The 21,827-nt window shown below is 44.6% G+C and overlaps 1 protein-coding gene across 1 annotated transcript in view; it reads left to right on the top strand.

Moving 5' to 3' along the window:
• The window catches only part of ZFAND3 (zinc finger AN1-type containing 3), a 195,824-nt gene extending 175,705 nt beyond the window's left edge, over positions 1-20,119 (top strand). Inside the window, exons 5-6 of the mRNA XM_056568669.1 lie at positions 1,437-1,601; positions 16,923-20,119. Coding sequence (XP_056424644.1) covers positions 1,437-1,601; positions 16,923-17,077 — 320 coding nt within the window. The 3' untranslated portion in view covers positions 17,078-20,119. The remainder of the gene's footprint in view (positions 1-1,436; positions 1,602-16,922) is intronic.
• Positions 20,120-21,827: the final 1,708 nt, after the last annotated feature.

Raw genomic sequence — 21,827 nt, 5'->3', positions numbered from 1 at the left:
ACATTGTATCTCTATGACATTATATTATTACATTATATTATCTATCGGTATAACATTATATTATTACATTATATTATCTATCGGTATAACATTATATTATTACATTATATTATCTATCGGTAAAACATTATATTATTACATTATATTATCTATCGGTATAACATTATATTATTACATTATATTATCTATCGGTATAACATTATATTATTACATTGTATCTATGACATTATATTATTACATTGTATCTATGACATTATATTATTACATTGTATCTATGACATTATATTATTACATTGTATCTATGACATTATATTATTACATTGTATCTATAACATTATATTATTACATTGTATCTCTATGACATTATATTATTACATTGTATCTATAACATTATATTATTACATTGTATCTATGACATTATATTATTACATTGTATCTATGACATTATATTATTACATTGTATCTATAACATTATATTATTACATTGTATCTCTATGACATTATATTATTACATTGTATCTATAACATTATATTATTACATTGTATCTATGACATTATATTATTACATTGTATCTATATTACATTATATCATTACATTGTATCTCAATAACATTATATTATTACATTGTATCTATGACATTATATTATTACATTGTATCTATGACATTATATTATTACATTATATTATCTATCGGTATAACAGTATATTATCTATCGGTATAACATTATATTATTACATTATATTATCTATCGGTATAACAGTATATTATCTATCAGTATAACATTATATTATTACATTATATTATCTATCGGTATAACAGTATATTATTACATTATATTATCTATCGGTATAACATTATATTATTACATTATATTATCTATCGGTATAACATTATATTATTACATTATATTATCTATCGGTATAACAGTATATTATTACATTATATTATCTATCGGTATAACATTATATTATTACATTGTATCTATCTGTATAACATTATATTATTACATTGTATTATCTATCTGTATAACATTATATTATTACATTGTATTATCTATCTGTATAACATTATATTATTACATTGTATTATCTATCGGTATAACATTATATTATTACATTATATTATCTATCGGTATAACATTATATTATTACATTATATTATCTATCGGTATAACATTATATTATTACATTGTATCTCAATAACATTATATTATTACATTGTATCTATGACATTATATTATTACATTGTATCTATGACATTATATTATTACATTATATTATCTATCGGTATAACAGTATATTATCTATCGGTATAACATTATATTATTACATTATATTATCTATCGGTATAACATTATATTATTACATTATATTATCTATCGGTATAACATTATATTATTACATTGTTAATAACGTGACTATGTTTCTCTTGCAGATTCCCAGTCAGAGGACGATGCTTCCCCTATAAAACGACCTCGACTATTAGACAGCGGGGAAGGATCCGACCGCAACCGCCCCAAACAGAAGAGCCGGCGCCGCTGCTTCCGCTGCCAAATAAAACTGGAGTTGGTACAACAGGAGTTGGGGTCTTGTCGCTGCGGTGAGTTACAGATAAGAAAAAATTGTCAAATCTACAGAGGATGATAAACAACTTTGTAACATGTAATGTTAGTCACCTCCAGAGCTGCATTCACAATTCTGTAAATCAAGTGACTGCAGCTTTAGATGTGACTGGAGTATAAGATCTGAGTGCAGCTTTACATATGACTGGAGTATAAGATCTGAGTGCAGCTTTACATGTGACTGGAGTATAAGATCTGAGTGCAGCTTTACATGTGACTGGAGTATAAGATCTGATTGCAGCTTTACATGTGACTGGAGTATAAGATCTGAGTGCAGCTTTACATGTGACTGGAGTATAAGATCTGAGTGCAGCTTTACACGTGACTGGAGTATAAGATCTGAGTGCAGCTTTACACGTGACTGGAGTATAAGATCTGAGTGCAGCTTTACATGTGACTGGAGTATAAGATCTGAGTGCAGCTTTACATGTGACTGTAGTATAAGATCTGAGTGCAGCTTTACATGTGACTGTAGTATAAGATCTGAGTGCAGCTTTACATGTGACTGGAGTATAAGGTTTGAGTGCAGCTTTACATGTGACTGGAGTATAAGATCTGAGTGCAGCTTTACATGTGACTGGAGTATAAGGTTTGAGTGCAGCTTTACATGTGACTGGAGTATAAGGTTGGAGTGCAACTTTACATGTGACTGGAGTATAAGGTTTGAGTGCAGCTTTACATGTGGCTGGAGTATAAGATCTGAGTGCAGCTTTACATGTGACTGGAGTATAAGATCTGAGTGCAGCTTTACATGTGACTGGAGTATAAGGTTTGAGTGCAGCTTTACACGTGACTGGAGTATAAGGTTTGAGTGCATCTGCAGAAGTGACTGGAGTATAAGGTTTTTGAGTGCAGCTTTACATGTGACTGGAGTATAAGATCTGAGTGCAGCTTTACACGTGACTGGAGTATAAGGTTTGAGTGCATCTGCAGAAGTAAATAAGGTTTTATCTCTGGATCCTGCTCTACAATGTGATTGAAGAAAGCTCTGGTGGTATAGGGGTTGTGAACGCAGCTTTGGCTGTGATTGCTGGTGATAATTGTGTCTTCACACTTCAGAGTATCTTAGTGTAATAGGAAGATTCAATGTAACAAGGCACCAAGCGTTCCCCTCCGCCTCTTCCCCGGAGCACGATTACTAACACCCCCAAGGGTCCCAGTTTTCGGGTCAACACTTTATTTTTATTCGTCTTTTAGCTCCAGATTTACCATAAAATGTTCATCTTAACGATTTTCCCCGAAGCCAAAATTTATTTAAGTGAGATGATAAAATTAGTATAATTAATTTGCTAATATATCAGGAACCCCAGGAATCAGCAGCTCCCAATATCCGAGCTGTCTCCAGCAGGTGGCGATCTCTGGGTGACTCCCAGTGTTACCCGAATATTCAGCTGGGGCAACTTCAGACCCGCATTAAACATGGCGGCCATAGAGCAGAATATAGCGCCCTGTCACGTTATCTGTAACCATTGTGAATGGAGTATAGGAACTGAGTGAGTGCAGCTTTAGATGTGAATGGAGTATAGGAACTGAGTGAGTGCAGCTTTAGATTTGAATGGAGTATAGGAACTGAGTGAGTGCAGCTTTAGATGTGAATGGAGTATAGGAACTGAGTGAGTGCAGCTTTAGATGTGAATGGAGTATAGGAACTGAGTGAGTGCAGCTTTAGATGTGAATGGAGTATAGGAACTGAGTGAGTACAGCTTTAGATGTGAATGGAGTATAGGAACTGAGTGAGTGCAGCTTTAGATGTAAATGGAGTATAGGAACTGAATGAGTGTAGCTTTAGATGTGACTATAATATATGAACTGAGTGAGTGCAGCTTTAGATGTGACTATAATATATGAACTGAGTGAGCGCAGCTTTAGATGTGACTATAATATATGAACTGAGTGAGTGCAGCTTTAGATGTGAATGGAGTATAGGAACTCAATGAGTGTAGCTTTAGATGTGAATGGAGCATAGGAACTGAGTGAGTGCAGCTTTAGATGTTACTGTAATATAGGAACCGAGTGAGTGCAGCTTTAGTTGTGACTGGAGTATAAGTTTGAATCCAGTTATGAAACGTGAGTATAAGAAACCTGTGGTGGTAGAAGACAATCTGCACTGATACATTGTAACAGAAGATGAGGAGTGGAGGGAGATCGGTGCCGTTCTGAATGGCCTTGACTGATACATTGCAACAAACGTCAGCCATGTGCGCAGAACTAGGTCAGGACGTGTGTTATACAGCTGGACACGTGAGCAGTTTGTTGTACGCACCGGACTGTCAGGATCTGGGGACCATAATGCAGCGAGGCCCTTGTGTTCACCCAGAGTAGGGGCCGCAGGGGCAGGAGGAGGAGTTCTGCTCCATTACAGGCTATTAAGCTCTGGCAGGAAACCACGTCTCATAAATAATGCTTAAGAGGCTTCGCTCTGTACAGCGAACGTGTTGGGAATTGCGCTCGGCCCCTGTGTATTCTCGGCGCCCGCAGCAGCCAGAACAGAAGATGTCATTTTCATTCCTTTTTAATGAGGTGACAATTAACACTAAAGAGGCGCACCGGAGAGACAGAGCCACCGGACCCCCCACCCCAAACACTAAAGAGGCACACCGGAGAGACAGAGCCACCGGAACCCGCACCCCAAACACTAAAGAGGCGCACCGGAGAGACAGAGCCACCGGACCCCCCACCCCAAACACTAAAGAGGCGCACCGGAGAGACAGAGCCACCGGACCCCTCACCCCAAACACTAAGGAGGCGCACCGGAGAGACAGAGCCACGGGACCCCCCACCCCAAACACTAAAGAGGCGCACCGGAGAGACAGAGCCACGGGACCCCCCACCCCAAACACTAAAGAGGCGCACCGGAGAGACAGAGCCACCGGACCCCCCACCCCAAACACTAAAGAGGCGCACCGGAGAGACAGAGCCACCGGACCCCCCACCCCAAACACTAAAGAGGCGCACCGGAGAGACAGAGCCACCAGACCCCCCACCCCAAACACTAAAAAGGCACTCCGGAGAGACAGAGCCACCGGACCCCCCACCCCAAACACTAAAGAGGCACACCGGAGAGACAGAGCCACCGGACCCCCCACCCCAAACACTAAAGAGGTGCATCGCAGAGACAGAGCCACCGGACCCCCCACCCCAAACACTAAAGAGGCGCACCGGAGAGACAGAGCCACGGGACCCCCTACCCCAAACACTAAAGAGGCACACCGGAGATACAGAGCCACTGGACCCCCCACCCCAAACACTAAAGAGGCACACCGGAGAGACAGAGCCACGGGACCCCCCACCCCAAACACTAAAGAGGCGCATCGCAGAGACAGAACCACCGGACCCCCCACCCCAAACACTAAAGAGGCGCATCGCAGAGACAGAACCACCGGACCCCCCCACCCCAAACACTATAAAGAGGCGCATCGCAGAGACAGAGCCACCGGACCCCCCACCCCAAACACTAAAGAGGCGCATCGCAGAGACAGAGCCACCGGACCCCCCACCCCAAACACTAAAGAGGCACACCGGAGAGACAGAGCCACCGGACCCCCCACCCCAAACACTAAAGAGGCGCACCGGAGAGACAGAGCCACCGGACCCGCCACCCCAAACACTAAAGAGGCGCACCGGAGAGACAGAGCCACCGGACCCCCCACCCCAAACACTAAAGAGGCACACTGGAGAGACAGAGCCACCGAACCCGCCACCCCAAACACTAAAAGAGGCGCACCGGAGAGACAGAGCCACCGGACCCCCCCTCTCCAAACACTAAAGTGGCGCACCGGAGAGACAGAGCCACTGGACCCCCCACCCCAAACACTAAAGAGGCTCACCGGAGAGACAGAGCCACCGGACCCCCCAAACGCTAAAGAGGCGCACCGCAGAGACAGAGCCACCGGACCCGCCACCCCAAACACTAAAGAGGCGCACCGGAGAGACAGAGCCACCGGACCCGCCACCCCAAACACTAAAGAGGCGCACCGGAGAGACAGAGCCACCGAACCCGCCACCCCAAACACTAAAGAGGCGCACCGGAGAGACAGAGCCACCGAACCCGCCACCCCAAACACTAAAGAGGCGCACCGGAGAGACAGAGCCACCGGACCCCCCACCCCAAACGCTAAAGAGGCACACCGGAGAGACAGAGCCACGGGACCCCCCACCCCAAACGCTAAAGAGGCGCACCGGAGAGACAGAGCCACCGAACCCGCCACCCCAAACCCTAAAGAGGCCCCCCGGAGAGACAGCCACGGGCATCCCCACCCCGAACACCAAAGAGGAGCTCCGGAGAGACAGAACCACGGGACCCCCCACCCCAAATACTAAAGAGGCGCACTGGAGAGACAGAGCCACCGGACCCCCCACCCCAAATACTAAAGAGGCGCACTGGAGAGACAAAGCCGCCACCCCAAACACTAAAGAGGCTCACCAGAGAGACAGAGCCACTGCCCCCCCCCCCACACTGAATGCCGAAGAGGCACTCCGGAGACACCAAGCCACCCCCAAATCCCCATCCCACCCCGATCACCAAAGAGGCACTCCGTAGAGAACGAGTCTCCGGTGTCTCCCACTCCGATCCTTACTCATCCTTGGCTTTTGTGTTCAGTCGTCCATGAATCTTTGCCCTGGAGCCCACGATGGGAACGTGGCCCGCGACGGGAAAATTCATTAAATTACAAGCTCATCCGCAGCTCACGCAGACAAATTCCGCTCAGCTTTGATCTTCAAAAGAGCAATTTGTAGGATGAGTTGTGCGCGGCCGCACCCAGGCGACTGCGGAGGTGACAGGAATCGCTGATGGATAAGGAACGTGTCCCCTTTATTAACCCTGTCAATGCTGTGCACCTCTCCTGTACACAGAAATTTTCCTCATGAAATAAGTTTATGCATTACCCCACCCCTAGAAACGGCGCCCCTCCTGCTAATTGTCTAGTATTGCAGGGTAGCCCTATCCACTTGAATGATGTGAAACTGCAGTACCGCACATAACCTGTGGACGAGAGAGGCGCTGGTTCCCTGTCTCCTCTGCGGTGACCTGTGATTCATCTTCACTCCTTTACGTAATTAATGGCGTTTAGCTCGCTTCCGGCGTGGCCTTGGTTACATTATTACTTCTGGAAGATGACTTAGATGGAGTAGCCGCCGTGCAAAAAGAAAGTGAGACCAACAGAGTTAAAAGGCGGTCTCCGTAATATCCACCATAATATCACCGCCGCCTGCCCGGATCCTGGAGGAAGACAAATCCCTGAACACTGCACGAGGGTGAGAATATATGGCCCCATAGATGTCCCGAGCACTTGTATTCTAAGGATAAAATTATCATGAAAAAACCCCCAGGGGAAGCCTCCTCTGTCAGTGACCCCCAGATGAAGCCTCCTCTGATAGCTGTCAGTGACCCCCAGGTGAAGCCTCCTCTGATAGCTGTCAGTGACCCCCAGGTGAAGCCTCCTCTGATAGCTGTCAGTGACCCCAGGTGAAGCCTCCTCTGATAGCTGTCAGTGACCCCCAGATGAAGCCTCTTCTGATAGCTGTCAGTGACCCCCAGGTGAAGCCTCCTCTGATAGCTGTCAGTGACCCCCAGGTGAAGCCTCCTCTGATAGCTGTCAGTGACCCCAGGTGAAGCCTCCTCTGATAGCTGTCAGTGACCCCCAGGTGAAGCCTCCTCTGATAGCTGTCAGTGACCCCAGGGGAAGCCTCCTCTGATAGCTGTCAGTGACCCCCAGATGAAGCCTCCTCTGATAGCTGTCAGTGACCACAGGTGAAGCCTCCTCTGATAGCTGTCAGTGACCCCAGGTGAAGCCTCCTCTGATAGCTGTCAGTGACCCCAGATGAAGCCTCCTCTGATAGCTGTCAGTGACCCCCAGATGAAGCCTCCTCTGATAGCTGTCAGTGACCCCCCCAGGTGAAGCCTCCTCTGATAGCTGTCAGTGACCCCAGATGAAGCCTCCTCTGATAGCTGTCAGTGACCCCAGATGAAGCCTCCTCTGATAGCTGTCAGTGACCCCCAGGTGAAGCCTCCTCTGATAGCTGTCAGTGACCCCCAGGTGAAGCCGCCTCTGATAGCTGTCAGTGACTCCCAGGTGAAGCCGCCTCTGATAGCTGTCAGTGACCCCCAGGTGAAGCCTCCTCTTATAGCTGTCAGTGACCCCCCAGGTGGAGCCTCCTCTGATAGCTGTCAGTGACCCCCAGGTGAAGCCTCCTCTGATAGCTGTCAGTGACCCCCAGGTGAAGCCTCCTCTGATAGCGGTCAGTGACCCCCAGGTGAAGCCTCCTCTGATAGCTGTCAGTGACCCCCAGGTGAAGCCTCCTCTGATAGCGGTCAGTGACCCCCAGGTGAAGCCTCCTCTGATAGCTGTCAGTGACCCCCAGGTGAAGCCTCCTCTGATAGCTGTCAGTGACCCCCAGGTGAAGCCTCCTCTGATAGCTGTCAGTGACCCCAGGTGAAGCCTCCTCTGATAGCTGTCAGTGAACCCCAGATGAAGCCTCCTCTGATAGCTGTCATTGACCCCCAGGTGAAGCCTCCTCTGATAGCTGTCAGTGACCCCCAGGTAAATCCGACCACCATGACTTCTAGGGGAGCCCCTGCCCCCTAACATCCCGTCCCCCCCAGAGAACCAGTCAGTGAGAAGTGGAGGTCACTGTTCTCCATTGGTCAGTCCCTTTGTGATCAGTGTCTTCAGGATATATGTGGCCAGGATACAGGGTCCAGTCGGGAGGGTCTTCTATCTGGCGCCCCCTTTTGAAGCTTCATTATTTTTCTGATCCTGTGTATTGGTCAGGGATCGGATTTGTCGCGCTCACATATTAGTCACGTGCTTCCTTCTGTATGCAGAACACTCACCGCCACCGCTGTTAACATCCTGACATTTTGCGTGCGGGAGCGGCGAGTGTTATAATGTATCCCTGCATTTCATTACCAGGTGTAGGAAACTCATTCTGATTCCTGCAGAAAAAAACAAGTCAGAAATTGGAAAACGGCGAAACCTTGTAAATCTACAAAATTGTCTTTACCTAGAACTTCAATCAATGGCGGCCGGCGCCAAATAGAAGAGCGGGGGGAGGGGAATCTGTAGTGAGAGCGGACCCCCTCCATACAGAACTCCAAGCAACCCCCTCCTTTTTTTTTTTTTTACTTTTTGAGCCAAAAAATGTGAAGAAAAACTAATTTTATTTATCTTTTTTTATTCTATCCTATATGCATAAATTGCACAAAATCCGGTAAGAATGGGTATTGTGCATAGATCACCTTCCTTATTCCAGCATCAATTCCAGTCATCCCCACCTCCATGTCCACCGCAGCACCTGATGACATCACTGATATAATATAATGATATGTGATCACAGCCCCGCCCCCTGTATGACATCACTGATATAATATAATCATAATATAATGACATGTGATCACAGCCCTGCCCCCTGTATGACATCACTGATATAATATAATAGTAATATAATAACATGTGGTCACAGCCCCGCCCCCTGTATGACATCACTGATATAATAGTAATATAATGACATGTGATCACAGCCTCGCCCCCTGTATGACATCACTGATATAATAGTAATATAATGACATGTGATCACAGCCCCGCCCCCTGTATGACATCACTGATATAATATAATAGTAATATAATAACATGTGGTCACAGCCCCGCCCCCTGTATGACATCACTGATATAATAGTAATATAATGACATGTGATCACAGCCTCGGCCCCTGAATGACATCACTGATATAATAATATAATGACATGTGATTTCTGTGTACAGTGTTCCTGTAGGTTTATTATTCTGCAGTGTTTTCTTCAGTGGAGAACATTTTGCTGTTTCCTCAGTGATTTAGTTAGTGACTCCTGTGGCCCCCGTTCTGGTCTCGCTCCGTCTCTCCACCTCACCACAAAGCCCATTTATATGAAGAATATGGGAGATTGTTGTCACATGTAGCACACAGCCAGTACTTGCCAGAAATTCCTGCAGTTCCTGTAATGTTGCAGTAGGCCTCCTGGACACCTCCCTGACCAGTTTGTCTTTTCATCAGTTTTGGAGGGACGTCCAGTTCTTGGTAATGTCTCTGTTCTGCAGTATTGTCTCCACCTGATGATGATGCCCTCACTGTGTTCCATGGTCTATCTGATGCTTTGGAGATTCATTTGTTCCCTTCTCCTGACTGATATCTTCTCCAGTGAGATTCCTCTGATGCTTTAGGAGTTCTCTGCGGACCATGGCTTCTGCTCTGAGATGTAACTAAGGAAGTCAGGAAAATCCTACTAGACTGTAGAAAATCTTACTAAAGCAGCTGAACTGTAGAAAATTCTACTAGAGCAGCTGAACTGTAGAAAATCCTACTAGAACAGCTGAACTGTAGAAAATCCTACTAGAACAGCTGAACTGTAGAAAATCCTACTAGAGCACCTGAACTGTAGAAAATCCTACTAGAAAAGCTGAACTGTAGAAAATCCTACTAGAACAGCTGAACTGTAGAAAATCCTACTAGAGCAGCTGAACTGTAGAAAATCCTACTAGAACAGCTGAACTGTAGAAAATCCTACTAGAACAGCTGAACTGTAGAAAATCCTACTAGAACAGCTGAACTGTAGAAAATCCTACTAGAACAGCTGAACTGTAGAAAATCCTACTAGAACAGCTGAACTGTAGAAAATCCTACTAGAGCAGCTGAACTGTAGAGAATCCTACTAGAACAGCTGAACTGTAGAAAATCCTACAAGAACAGCTGAACTGTAGAAAATCCTACAAGAACAGCTGAACTGTAGAAAATCCTACTAGAACAGCTGAACTGTAGAAAATCCTACTAGAACAGCTGAACTGTAGAAAATCCTACTAGAGCAGCTGAACTGTAGAAAATCCTACTAGAACAGCTGAACTGTAGAAAATCCTACAAGAACAGCTGAACTGTAGAAAATCCTACTAGAACAGCTGAACTGTAGAAAATCCTACTAGAACAGCTGAACTGTAGAAAATCCTACTAGAACAGCTGAACTGTAGAAAATCCTACTAGAACAGCTGAACGGTAGAAAATCCTACTAGAACAGCTGAACTGTAGAAAATCCTACTAGAACAGCTGAACGGTAGAAAATCCTACTAGAAAAGCTGAACTGTATGTGTGATTATTCAGTCACTCTAAATGATGGCCGGCGTGTAATGGCGTCTATTTAACACGAGCCTGAAGGTGATTGGTTCATTCTGAACACAGCCACATCCCCCAGTTATATGAGGGTGTGCAGACTTATGCAACCAGATTTCAGTTTGTTTTCCAATTGAATTGTTCAGGTTATCGGTCACATTAAAGGGGCACTCTGGTGCTCCAGCGTTTTAAACATTTTATTTAGAATGCTGGAGGCTGTGATCGTGACATCACAGCCACACCCCTTTGTGCTGTCACACCACGCCCCCTCCATTCGTGTCTATGGGAGGGGGCGTGTCGAACGACACGCCCCCTCCCGTAGACATGAATGGAGGGGGCGTGGTGTGACATCACGAGGGGCGTGGCCGTGATGTCACCACCACAACCCGGGGGGGGGGGGGGGAGATCGCAGAGGCCCCCAGCAGCGGGCCCCCCGCGATCAGACATCTTATCCCCTATCCTTTGTATACGGGATAAGATGTCTAGGGGCGGAGTACCCCTTTAAGGACAGATCGGCTTTTGGCTTCGAGGACACAAACAATTTTATTTAAGCGTTTTCGTTTTTTCCGCCATAAAACTTTTTTATTTTTCCATCTATGGACCCATAAAAGAGGCTGTTTATTTGCACAACCAATTGTGCTTCGTAATGACACCTTTCATTTTACTACAAAAATAAAAATCTACGGAGAAACAAAATTGTATATTATTTTTTGGCAGAAACTGGGGGAAAAAATGCAATTTTGGGAGGTTTGGGTTTCACGCAGAACATATTCGTAAGACTGGCAAGTTGTCTTTATTCTGTGGGTCAATACTATTAAGACGATCCCCGTGTTTACGTGGCTTTTGTATTGTTGTAGTAATCTTTTTTTTATTGTTTTTTGACAATCAGTAGTTAGTAGTCTGACCCCTATGACATTTTTTTTTTTCCCGTATATACAGCTGTATGAGGGTCATATTGTGCGTCGTGATCGTTTCGGTTAGACTTTTTGATCGCTTGTGTAGGTGAACACATTTATTAGACGTAGGTGAAGCATTTTTTTTACACTTTTTGTTTTGTGCGCAGGTCATGTGTAGGTGCACTACATTTATTAAATGGCCGCAGGGCATTTTATACATTTTTTCCAGATACACAGTTCCTAAAATATTTCTGGTTTATTCGTTGCGCAAAATTTTGCGACTTTATCCTGCTGCGACTTTTCTAAAAAAGCTAAGCCAGGTCTGGGCTGGTGTATTTATGCGCCTTTTTATGCGACTAGTGTTTGTGCGAAAATTTGCGACTTTTCACAAAAGTCGCAGTTGATAAATAGTAGGGATCGACCGATATTGACTTTTTTAGGGCCGATACCGATAATCTGTCACCTTTCAGGCCGATAGCCGATAATTTATGCCGATATTCCGGTATAAGTTATCGGCTATTTCTCCCCCCGGCCTCGCAGAAGCTGTTGCAGATCAATGATTTAAAGTGGGCTCTTTAAATCAATGAACTGCAGCGGCTTTTGCGTGGCCAGAGACCGCCGCCGCCATCTGCTTCTCTCCTCCTGCCTGTCCTGGGGTCCTCCTGAGTCCAACCACCGCCGCTGCCCCATTGCCTCCCCCATCCCCGGTTTTATAATTACCTGTTCCCGGGGTCCGCAATACTTCTGGCTCCGGCGGCGTCCTGCGCTGTCACTGTGCGCACTGACGGTGATGATGACGTTGAGGACGTCACTCGTCATTGCGCAGCGCACGGCAACAGCGCAGGGCGCCGCAGGATTCAGAAGTAGCGCGGACCCTGGGAACGGGTAATTACAAAACCAGGGATGGGGAAGCGGTGGCGGCGGTCGTCTCTGGCCGGTGGGGGGGGGGGGGGTTGCTGGACATTATCGGCATATCGGCAAGGTAATTGCCGATACCGATAATGTCAAAAATCATGAATATCGGCCGATAATATTGGCCAAACCCATAATAGGTAACCACTGCATAGTGAAGAGAATAAATGGCGCACTGCAAGATAACATTGTGAAGAATGTCTATAGGAATAGTCGCCAAAAACCACTGCGCCTAAACTGCGCCAAATATAGACAACAACACAGCTCGAAATGCAATGATAAATGTCCCCTTTGTTTTCCTTTATGATGTGACCAAAAATCAGCAATTTTGGTATTTGATATTTTTTTATATTTATACCGTTCACTGCGCGGGATCATTAAAGGGGTACTCCGCTGAAAACCTCTTATTACCTATCCAAAGGATAGGGGATAAGGTGTTAGATCGCGGGCGTCCCACCGCTGGGGAAACCCTCGATCTCCGCTGCGACACCCCTGTCATTCGGTGCACAGAACGAATTCCACTCCGTGCCCGATAACTGGCGATGCCGGCTGCCACGCCCCCTCCCATAGACATGAATGGAGGGGGCGTGGCGTGACATCACAAACATGGAAGCTGCAAGCTTACGGTTTCTGGATGCCGCTGCTGCCAGCCTGGAGATCGCGGGGTCCCTGTGATCTAACATCTTATTCCCTATCCTTTGGATGGGGGATAAGATGTCTTACAGCGGAGTACCCCTTTAATTTTAGGTTTTCATAGATCAGACATTTACACACGATACCGATTTATTACACACAATACCGATTATATGGTGTAATTATTATTATTATTTTATTATTGGAAAAGGTGTGCTTATATCAGTTATTATTAGGTGAGAGGCTTTTTTTATATTGTATGTATATACCGTGTGAATATATATATATATATATATATATATATATATATATATATAATTTTTTTTCCACTTCTTTATTCCCCATAGCAGACTGAGATATGCAGTCATTAGATTTGTAACACTGAATAACACTATGACATATTACGATATTATCGGCGATCTAGTGTTATCGGCGATCTACTGCCTCAGCAGATCAGACAAGGGATCCACACAGAGTAGGTGAGGGGGCCAGCGGGCCTGTAAACTGATCAGAACCCCCCAGGCAGGGTAGTTGTTATTGCAACTCTCAAGTCAGTGTTTCCAAGCCAGGGTGGCTTCAGCTGTTGCAAAACTACAACCCCCACCATGCCCAGATAGCCAAAGTAGACAACAGATCTAGATCAGATCAGCGACCCCCGAAGTGTTCTTAACTAAGTGTTTGGAACTAAATGTTCCGAACGCTGGGGAGTGGAGTACCCCTTTAAATACCATAACATCAGGACGTCCATTGTCCTTAAAGGGGTATTCCAGAAAAAACTTTTTTTTATATATCAACTGGCTCCAGAAAGTTAAACAGATCTTACTTCTATTAAAAAACCTTAATCCTTCCAATAATTATCAGCTGCTGAAGTTGTGTTCTTTTCTGTCTGGCAACAGTTCATCTCTGCTTGTCTCGGGAACTGCACAGAGTAGAAGAGGTTTACTATGGGGATTTGCTTCTACTCTGGACAGCTCCCGAGACATGTGTCATCAGAGAGCACTTAGACAGAAAAGAACAACTCAACTTCAGCAGCTCATAAGTACTGAAAAGATTAAGATTTTTTAATAGAAGTAATTTACAAATCTGTTTAACTTTCTGGAGCCAGTTGATATATAAAAAAAAAGTTTTTTCCCGGATAACCCCTTTAAGGGGTCAGGCTACTTTCACACTGTTGTTTTGACCTCCCCGTAACAGGTCCTTTGGGCTCTTTTTTTTTTTTTTCCTTTAACGCCCGTTATCAGGTCGGGTCACAACGGACACCGCCGGATCCCATTGATTATAATGGGGTCCATTGTTTTAGAGGAGTATAGCAGAAGAAGAAAACAGGACATGCACTAATTTTAGTCCCGCTATTATACTCCTGTTGTACTACCGTGAAAGTAGCCTTAACCGTTTCCTTGTGTTTTTGGTTGATTGTTTTTTTTAATATTATTAGGAATATTTTTAATGTATATTTAAAAGATATTTCAAAAATTATGGGTCACAGATATGTTTTCTTTTCATTTATTTATATATAAATATATTTATTACAATATATTTATGACTTTTTTTTATATGACTATTAATGTGCAAAGTCCAAAAAGAATCACTTACAGCACTAATAGGTGAAAAAAATGTGGATCGCTTTATTCCATCATGTGAACAGGATGCAACGTTTCGTTTTTTTTTTTTTTTTTTTTTTTTAAAGCATGGTACAACAGAGACCCAGTGTGTGTATGTATGTGTGTGTGTGTGTGTAATATATATATATATATATATATATATATATATATATGACAATAAGTGCAAATTAAGCAATCAATCAACAAGATAAAGTGCATAATTCCATAGTACAAGCATAAATACATGGGAAATTACAAAGCATAGATATGCCTGTGATACATGAGATATATATATATATATATATATCAGTGCCATTATTGTGTATAAAACCTACAGTTTTGCAGTATTCAGTGCATATAGTTAACTACCGTGCAGCTGTACGTAATCATATTATCGCAGAGGGCGGAAACTGGAAACCGGATCCAGAATAACAGAGGAGCGTACAGTAAAGCTAGGTTCACACTACGGAATTTCCATCTGCAATTCAACTTTGAAATTGCAGGCAGAAGTTCCGCTTACTAAAATGTACAGTATAGTGAATGGGTTTCCGTTCGCAAATGCGTTACTCATTCTTCAGGCGGAAATACTCGCGGAACACATTGTAGTCTATTGGAGACTGCAGTGTCGGCGCGGTCCTAGTGTCGACTGATTCAGTCGGCACTGGCCGCACTCGGAGTCTCCGGGCGGAAATTTCGCAGTGTGGACCTAGCCTTACACTTCGGCCTTACACTATCTAGATCCATGCTGTGGCGTTCAATGGCCGGGCCGGAAGTGTGTCAGTGTGCTGGACAGAAGAGCTCCAAAGCGTCCCACGGTGTCATGCCATCACATAGCGCACGCACATAAATGAAAGTGCTGCTGGATCGGCCATCTTTGAAGTGGGAAGTTGCAGGGCTCTTAGATGCCGATCAAGTCCTATTGAGAGAAAAAAGGGGACTTGCAATATGGACCTTGCACATCACATTCACTGAAGCATTCATAGGACCGCAATGCCAAAAGCCCTCCAGTGGGACCCCATCATCCAAGAGATTGTGGCACCGCACTCTCTGATGAATCTACCAGTATACCAAGTGTTAACCACGGACGTGGTTATAGCTAGGAAGAGACTGGAAGGGACCACACTATATCAGAGGGGAAGAGTGGGTACCGCAGGGCTGCTGTAACTCGACTTCTTCGGCTATCACGGACGCTCAAGTATCAGACTGGTAGCCATGCGCTCAGAGGCGACTGCTGGTGAAGTTTCGTGCTGGGTGCACTTCTTCCGGCCTACTTCTGAGCGCCTTGCTACTATTCTGATACCTCAGAGGCAACTGCCGGCGAAGTTTCGCTCTGGTTGCGCTTCTTCCGGCCTACGAGGCCGGAAGAAGCGCAAACAGCACAAAACTTCGCGGGCAGCCGCCTCTGAGCGCCTTGATACCGGTCTGATATCTGAGCTTCCGTGACAGCCGAAGAAGTCGAGTTACAGCAGCCCAGCGGTGAGTGCGGGTACCCGCTCTTTCTCTGTGTTATGATTTGATATATGACTTTGGGTTCTCTGGTTCCCAGCCCCCCCGGACTCGCAGGCAGAAGGACCCTGATCGCCCGCAGTGACGTTCTGTATTGAGCAGTATCCCTGAGCCAGTCACTTGGCATACTTACCTAGGTCGCTTACTACAATAGTGCCACTTATAGCTCCCCAGAAGTGTCTATAGCAGAGGGTTTTTTTTTTGTTTTTTTTCAAAACCCAATGGGTCGGTCCACTTACATGAAATAAAAGTAAACTTGCGTACTCCAGAAATACGCAAAAATAAGGATCATACGACTTATTAAATAATAAATGGTCAAAGTGGGGCTAAGGATCTCCTCCAGCCTCTGAAAACAATAAAAAAAAGGTTCGGTCCCAGTTTCGTCTCTGTGAAAACATAAAAAAGTTAAAACAATTATAAAATTATCCAGGATCGTCAGCCACACTTGATAGTGGAGATATATAATAGAAAGTCACCATTGGAGACCGACCCTGACCTGGGCTCTCCACCTCCTCGCATTACCTCCTATGCAGTGCTGCTCTCCCTTGTGTATTAATGTGCCAAGATATTTAAAAAATTCTGGATCACAGATATGTTTTTTTGTTTTTGTTCCCAGGTTACGTGTTCTGTATGTTACATCGCCTCCCGGAGCAGCACGACTGCACGTTCGACCACATGGGCCGCGGACGCGAAGAGGCCATTCTGAAGATGGTGAAGCTCGACCGCAAAGTGGGCAGGTCCTGCCAGCGTATCGGCGAGGGCTGCTCCTGAGTCGCCGCCACCTTCCTTAACAACCAAAATGCTGTTTCTATTAGTTCACTAATGTTAGCCTTATTTAGGACAATGTCAAGCAGGCTCTCACTACTGAGCAAGTCACAGACTACAGCCAATCAGGTTCCTTCTAATTTTTTTATTTTTATTTTTTTCCTTTTTCCGAGAACCGTGCAGGTACTTTATCTAGACGAATTTGGTAGTGGCCGGACGGTGGCTGTCGTCCATGGGGAAAGCTCCAGGAACTTATTTAATCTTTATAATTTGTGTTCATTCATTATTTTATTTTAATTTTATTTTCCGTTCCACTGATTTAATAATAATAATTGTTTTTGTCTTTCTTCTTCCAATCCTGTTCTCCCATTCGGACCGTCTTCGCCAATCCTCATCTTCACTCATTGTTTTTGATGTTAGCCCCTTAATACCCATCGATTATAAATAAAAGTTGGGCTCATGCTGAACGTCCGAAGTCGCGTCGCTAGTGAAGGTCCTGTTGGTCACTCGTGTCCTGTGTCTGAGTGTTATTATTATTATATTAACAGCATCAGGGATTTCACTGGGTCGTTGGGGGTCACCCCTTTCCCCCCAGGCAGGTTATCAGGTTTGTTACTTATGGACCTCGGAATATGTTACAGACCGCCAGCGGTTCTCATCATCTCAGCGCTCACGGATATTTCGTAGGGACAGCCGATCCTTACCTCACCCTGGACCCTTAATGTAGGACGCTACCAGAATGACTTAGATTTACCTGATTGGCGTTTGTTTGCTATTTGCCAAGTGACGGTCTTTCTGGTCGAATAAGGCTAATTCACAGCACACTAGCCACGGCTGGAGCCTCCAGACCCGCTCTCTGTAGCTACAGATATATATAAGTGTAAACTTCGGGTTGGTTGAGTGGGGGGGGGGGGGGGTAAAGGAAACCTTTTGTAGCAAATGGAACTTGTTAAGGAACAACCAGAAATACTCCTGATTTTTTTTTGTAAATCTCCTCCTAAGTGAAAATAAAGGGCTCATAAGCCTTGATTCTATGCAGCCATAGGGGAGGGAGATCCGCGTGGGCGGGACCTTACCTTTGAGAAAGATACAAGAGTTGGAGGAATGGAATGCCAAGGTATCCGTTCAGAGTTTCTCAGGCCTTCGTTGGGGGTCTAAAAACTATATAGGGTGCACACGTCTCCTTAAGGTCACTTGCTTCTGTCTTAAAGGCTCAGATGAACACAATCCTATATCCTCATGGGTTGGTTAGAAATTAAGGTGACAGGTAGAATTAAGGTGACAACACAAGCAACTGTTAAGAGATGGATTGCCAAGTTGGACATGTGTAGAGCTTCTCGTGCCATAGTGGAGGTTTTAGACTTTAAAGAACTGTATTGTATGCTCCACAAACCTTTTAAGGTCACTTACAAGTTCAACTCTTTCCGGGTCCTCAAGGGTAGTTCCGAGGAAACCTTGAGAAGAAAGTGTTAAAGATTATGAGGAAACCTGAGCAAATGTAAGGGAAGGTTGGACATGCGTAGGTTTACTCATACATTAGCTGAGGTCTAAGACCTTCAAGAACGATGTAGCCTCTTCACATATCTCCTTAAGGTCAGATCTTCGGGGGCAGCGTCAATGAGCCTTGCCTGCATGAAAGACGTATCAATGTTTAAGGAGAGAACTAAAGCAAATGCATGAGAGGGAATGCCTGGTTGGATATTCACAGGGTTTCTCAGGCCTTAGTTCAGGTCTGAGACCATGAAGGACTATATATAGCACCCTTACAGATCAGGTCAGATCTTCGAGGGCAGTTCCAGTAGACCTCGCCCTTGAGTAAAAAGTGTAAAAGTTTAGGGGAGGAATCAAGCAAATACAAGTCTAGACATGTGTAGGGGTCCTTGGTCCTCAGTTGAGGTCTGAAGACCCTGTAGATCTATATATTGTGCTCACTTGTGTATTCGACCATACTAACTTCTGTCTTAAAGGCTTGGGTAAACTTTTCTCACTCTTTCCAGATCTTTGACTGTTTTTTCATTCTTCCTCGCTAACTATTTCAGCACTTTAAACCAATAGAAATTCAGTTTCATCCTCGATAGTAATAGCTGATGACTGTTCGGTAGCCCGCTCACGCACAGGGTCTGCTCCGTCCCGTCCTTTGGCACTTATGCTCTTAAAGGAGGTTTGGTGGTCCAGGGACACCCCCCCCCCCCCGTTAACCTAATCTTATACCTGATGATACCAGAGGATAACATGGAGCAGGAAGCCACTGGTGAGGTCCTGACCCCCTCATACTTATGCAATGCAGACCCCTTAGATGAAGCCCACCCACCCGGGCATTCCCAGTTGGTTTATGTCCAAAACAAGATTTTTAGCCTCTCGTTTCTTTTAGGAACTGATCTTCTCTCAACAGTGAAGGAAGATCCAAGGATCTTCTGTGATGGGATCTTCTGTGATGGTTCACAATGCAAAAAAGACCACTATGCCCCACCTCATTCAACACCTGATGATGCAATAGACAATTGTCACCTTTACTGTTTATGTTCTGCTTTATGTTTTTTTTTTTTTTTCTGTTTTTGTGTTTTTTTGTTTTTGGGCGTCCCCAACGACCATCAACCTACCCCCTCCCCCCCCTGTTCCTCTTCAACCAGAAGATAAAAAGATCCTTTTGTCTTTCCACCATAACCAACGATCCCGGGTGCCTAAGATTTTAGATCTTGGTGGGTGGTGACCGGAGCGGGCGTTACCCGTGAATGTTGTCATTCGGGGTGGGTTGGCATCGCGGCAGTAGTTCACTGGGTTTGTTCCTTTGCAGTATCTGTTCTGTGAAGTTTGTTCGATGTGAGGGAAAAGTTTTAATTTCTTGTATCTTAAAAAGAAAAGAAAAAAAATCTTATTTAACCATTTTTTTTGTGTTCTAGATTTAATTAACACATGTAGCCTAAAACTGTTTTAGTTTAACATTGTAAAAAATATATATATAAATATATATATAAAAAAAAAAATTCTGGTAACTTGATTCTTTTTTTTTTCTTCCCTTCCTGCTGAAAAAAAAATTAAACGGTTGAATTTAAAAACAAAAAGAAGTTTGAATTTTTATTTTTTATTTAGCCTTCAGTGTAAAGCATGGTGAGTACTGAATGTTACTTGTTTCTGTTGTTGTACCCTTATCCAGTTTTACTTGTTTCCCTATTTGAAAGACCTTTGTCTAAGTTCAGCCTGCGGTGTTTCCCATCCAGTGTGCCTGCAGCTCTTGCAAAACTGCAGCTCCCAGCATTCCTGGACAGCTGAAGGCTTATCTGGGCATGCTGGGAGCTATAGTTTTACAACAGCTGGAGACACACTAATTGGGAAAAAATGTTCAGCACTATCTATGCCCCATTCCCACATCCTTTGATCCATCCTGGCCAATCTGTTACTAGAGATGGAATTCCCCAAACAACAGGCACTGGACAGCAGATTTCAGTAAAGTAATCTGCTGCGGATTTGGCCATCTGGGCATGCTGGGAGTTGTGGTTTTGCAACAGCTTGAGACACACTGATTGGGAAACACTATTCTGCACTATCTATCCTCACTCCCACTTTGATCCATCCTGGCCTATCTGTTACTAGAGATGGAATTCCCCCAACAACAGGCAGTGGACAACAGATTGCAGGAAAGTAATCTGCTGCGGATTTGGTCATCTGGGCATGCTGGGAGTTGTGATTTTGCAACAGCTTGAGACACACTGATTGGGAAACAATATTCTGCACTATCTATCCTCACTCCCACTTTGATCCATCCTGGCCTGTCTGTTACTAGAGATGGGATTCCCCTAACAGGCAGTGGACAGCAGATTGCAGGGGAGTAATCTGTTGTTGATTTGGCTGTCTGGACATGCTAGAAGTTGTAGTTTTGCAACAGCTGGAGGCTACCCTGCATCTGTTGTTAAAATACAACTCTCAGCATGTCCTAACATCCAAACCTTTGGTAGAATGCTGGGAGTTGTACTTTTTGCAAAACCTAGAGGTGAACAGTAACTCACACCTTCAAGGTTTATTGTGAAGAGCTGTATACATGCAGGTACTGCAACCTTAAAGGGGTACTCCACTGGAAAACACTTTCTTTTAAATCAACTGGTGCCAGAAAGTTAAACAGATTTGTACATTACTTCTAATAAAAAATCCCAACCCTTCCCGTACTTATCAGCTGCTATATACTACAGAGGAAGTTCTTTTCTTTTTCATTTTCCTTTCTGTCTGACCACAGTGCTCTCTGCTGACACCTCTGTCCATGTCAGGAACTGTCCAGAGCAGCAGAGGTTTGCTGTGGGTGTTTGCTCCTACCTTAAATGGACAGAGGTGTCAGCAGAGAGCACTGTGGTCAGACAGAAAAGAAATTCAAAAAGAAAAGAACATCCTCTGTAGCATACAGCAGCTGATAAGTACTGGAAGGGTTGGGATTTTTTAATAGAAGTCATTTACAAATCTGTTTAACTTTCTGGAAATGTTTTCCAGTGGAGTACCCCTTTAATGAAAACCTCCATTCTTTACACTGCAGGCTGCATTCACAAGCAGGAAAGTAGGTTTGGTTGTGTTCGTTGGCTGATCCGGGCAGGAAAGAGTCGCCGCCGCGATGTTCCCGGCACAATCCATTCTGCTAATTTGCAGCCCCTTGATTTTCACTCAGGATTCAGTAATACACAACGCTCACCGACCTGGAGCCACGAAAGAAGAATGAACCAGAACGTATTAATTTATCGCTACAAGACTCCGACTGAGGCCGAAAATGCCGATC

This window comes from Hyla sarda, chromosome 3, assembly GCF_029499605.1.
Source record: "Hyla sarda isolate aHylSar1 chromosome 3, aHylSar1.hap1, whole genome shotgun sequence".
Lineage (NCBI taxonomy): Eukaryota > Metazoa > Chordata > Amphibia > Anura > Hylidae > Hyla > Hyla sarda.
The sequence above is the reverse complement of the archived record's forward strand: the minus strand, read 5'-3'. Positions and strand labels throughout refer to the sequence as shown.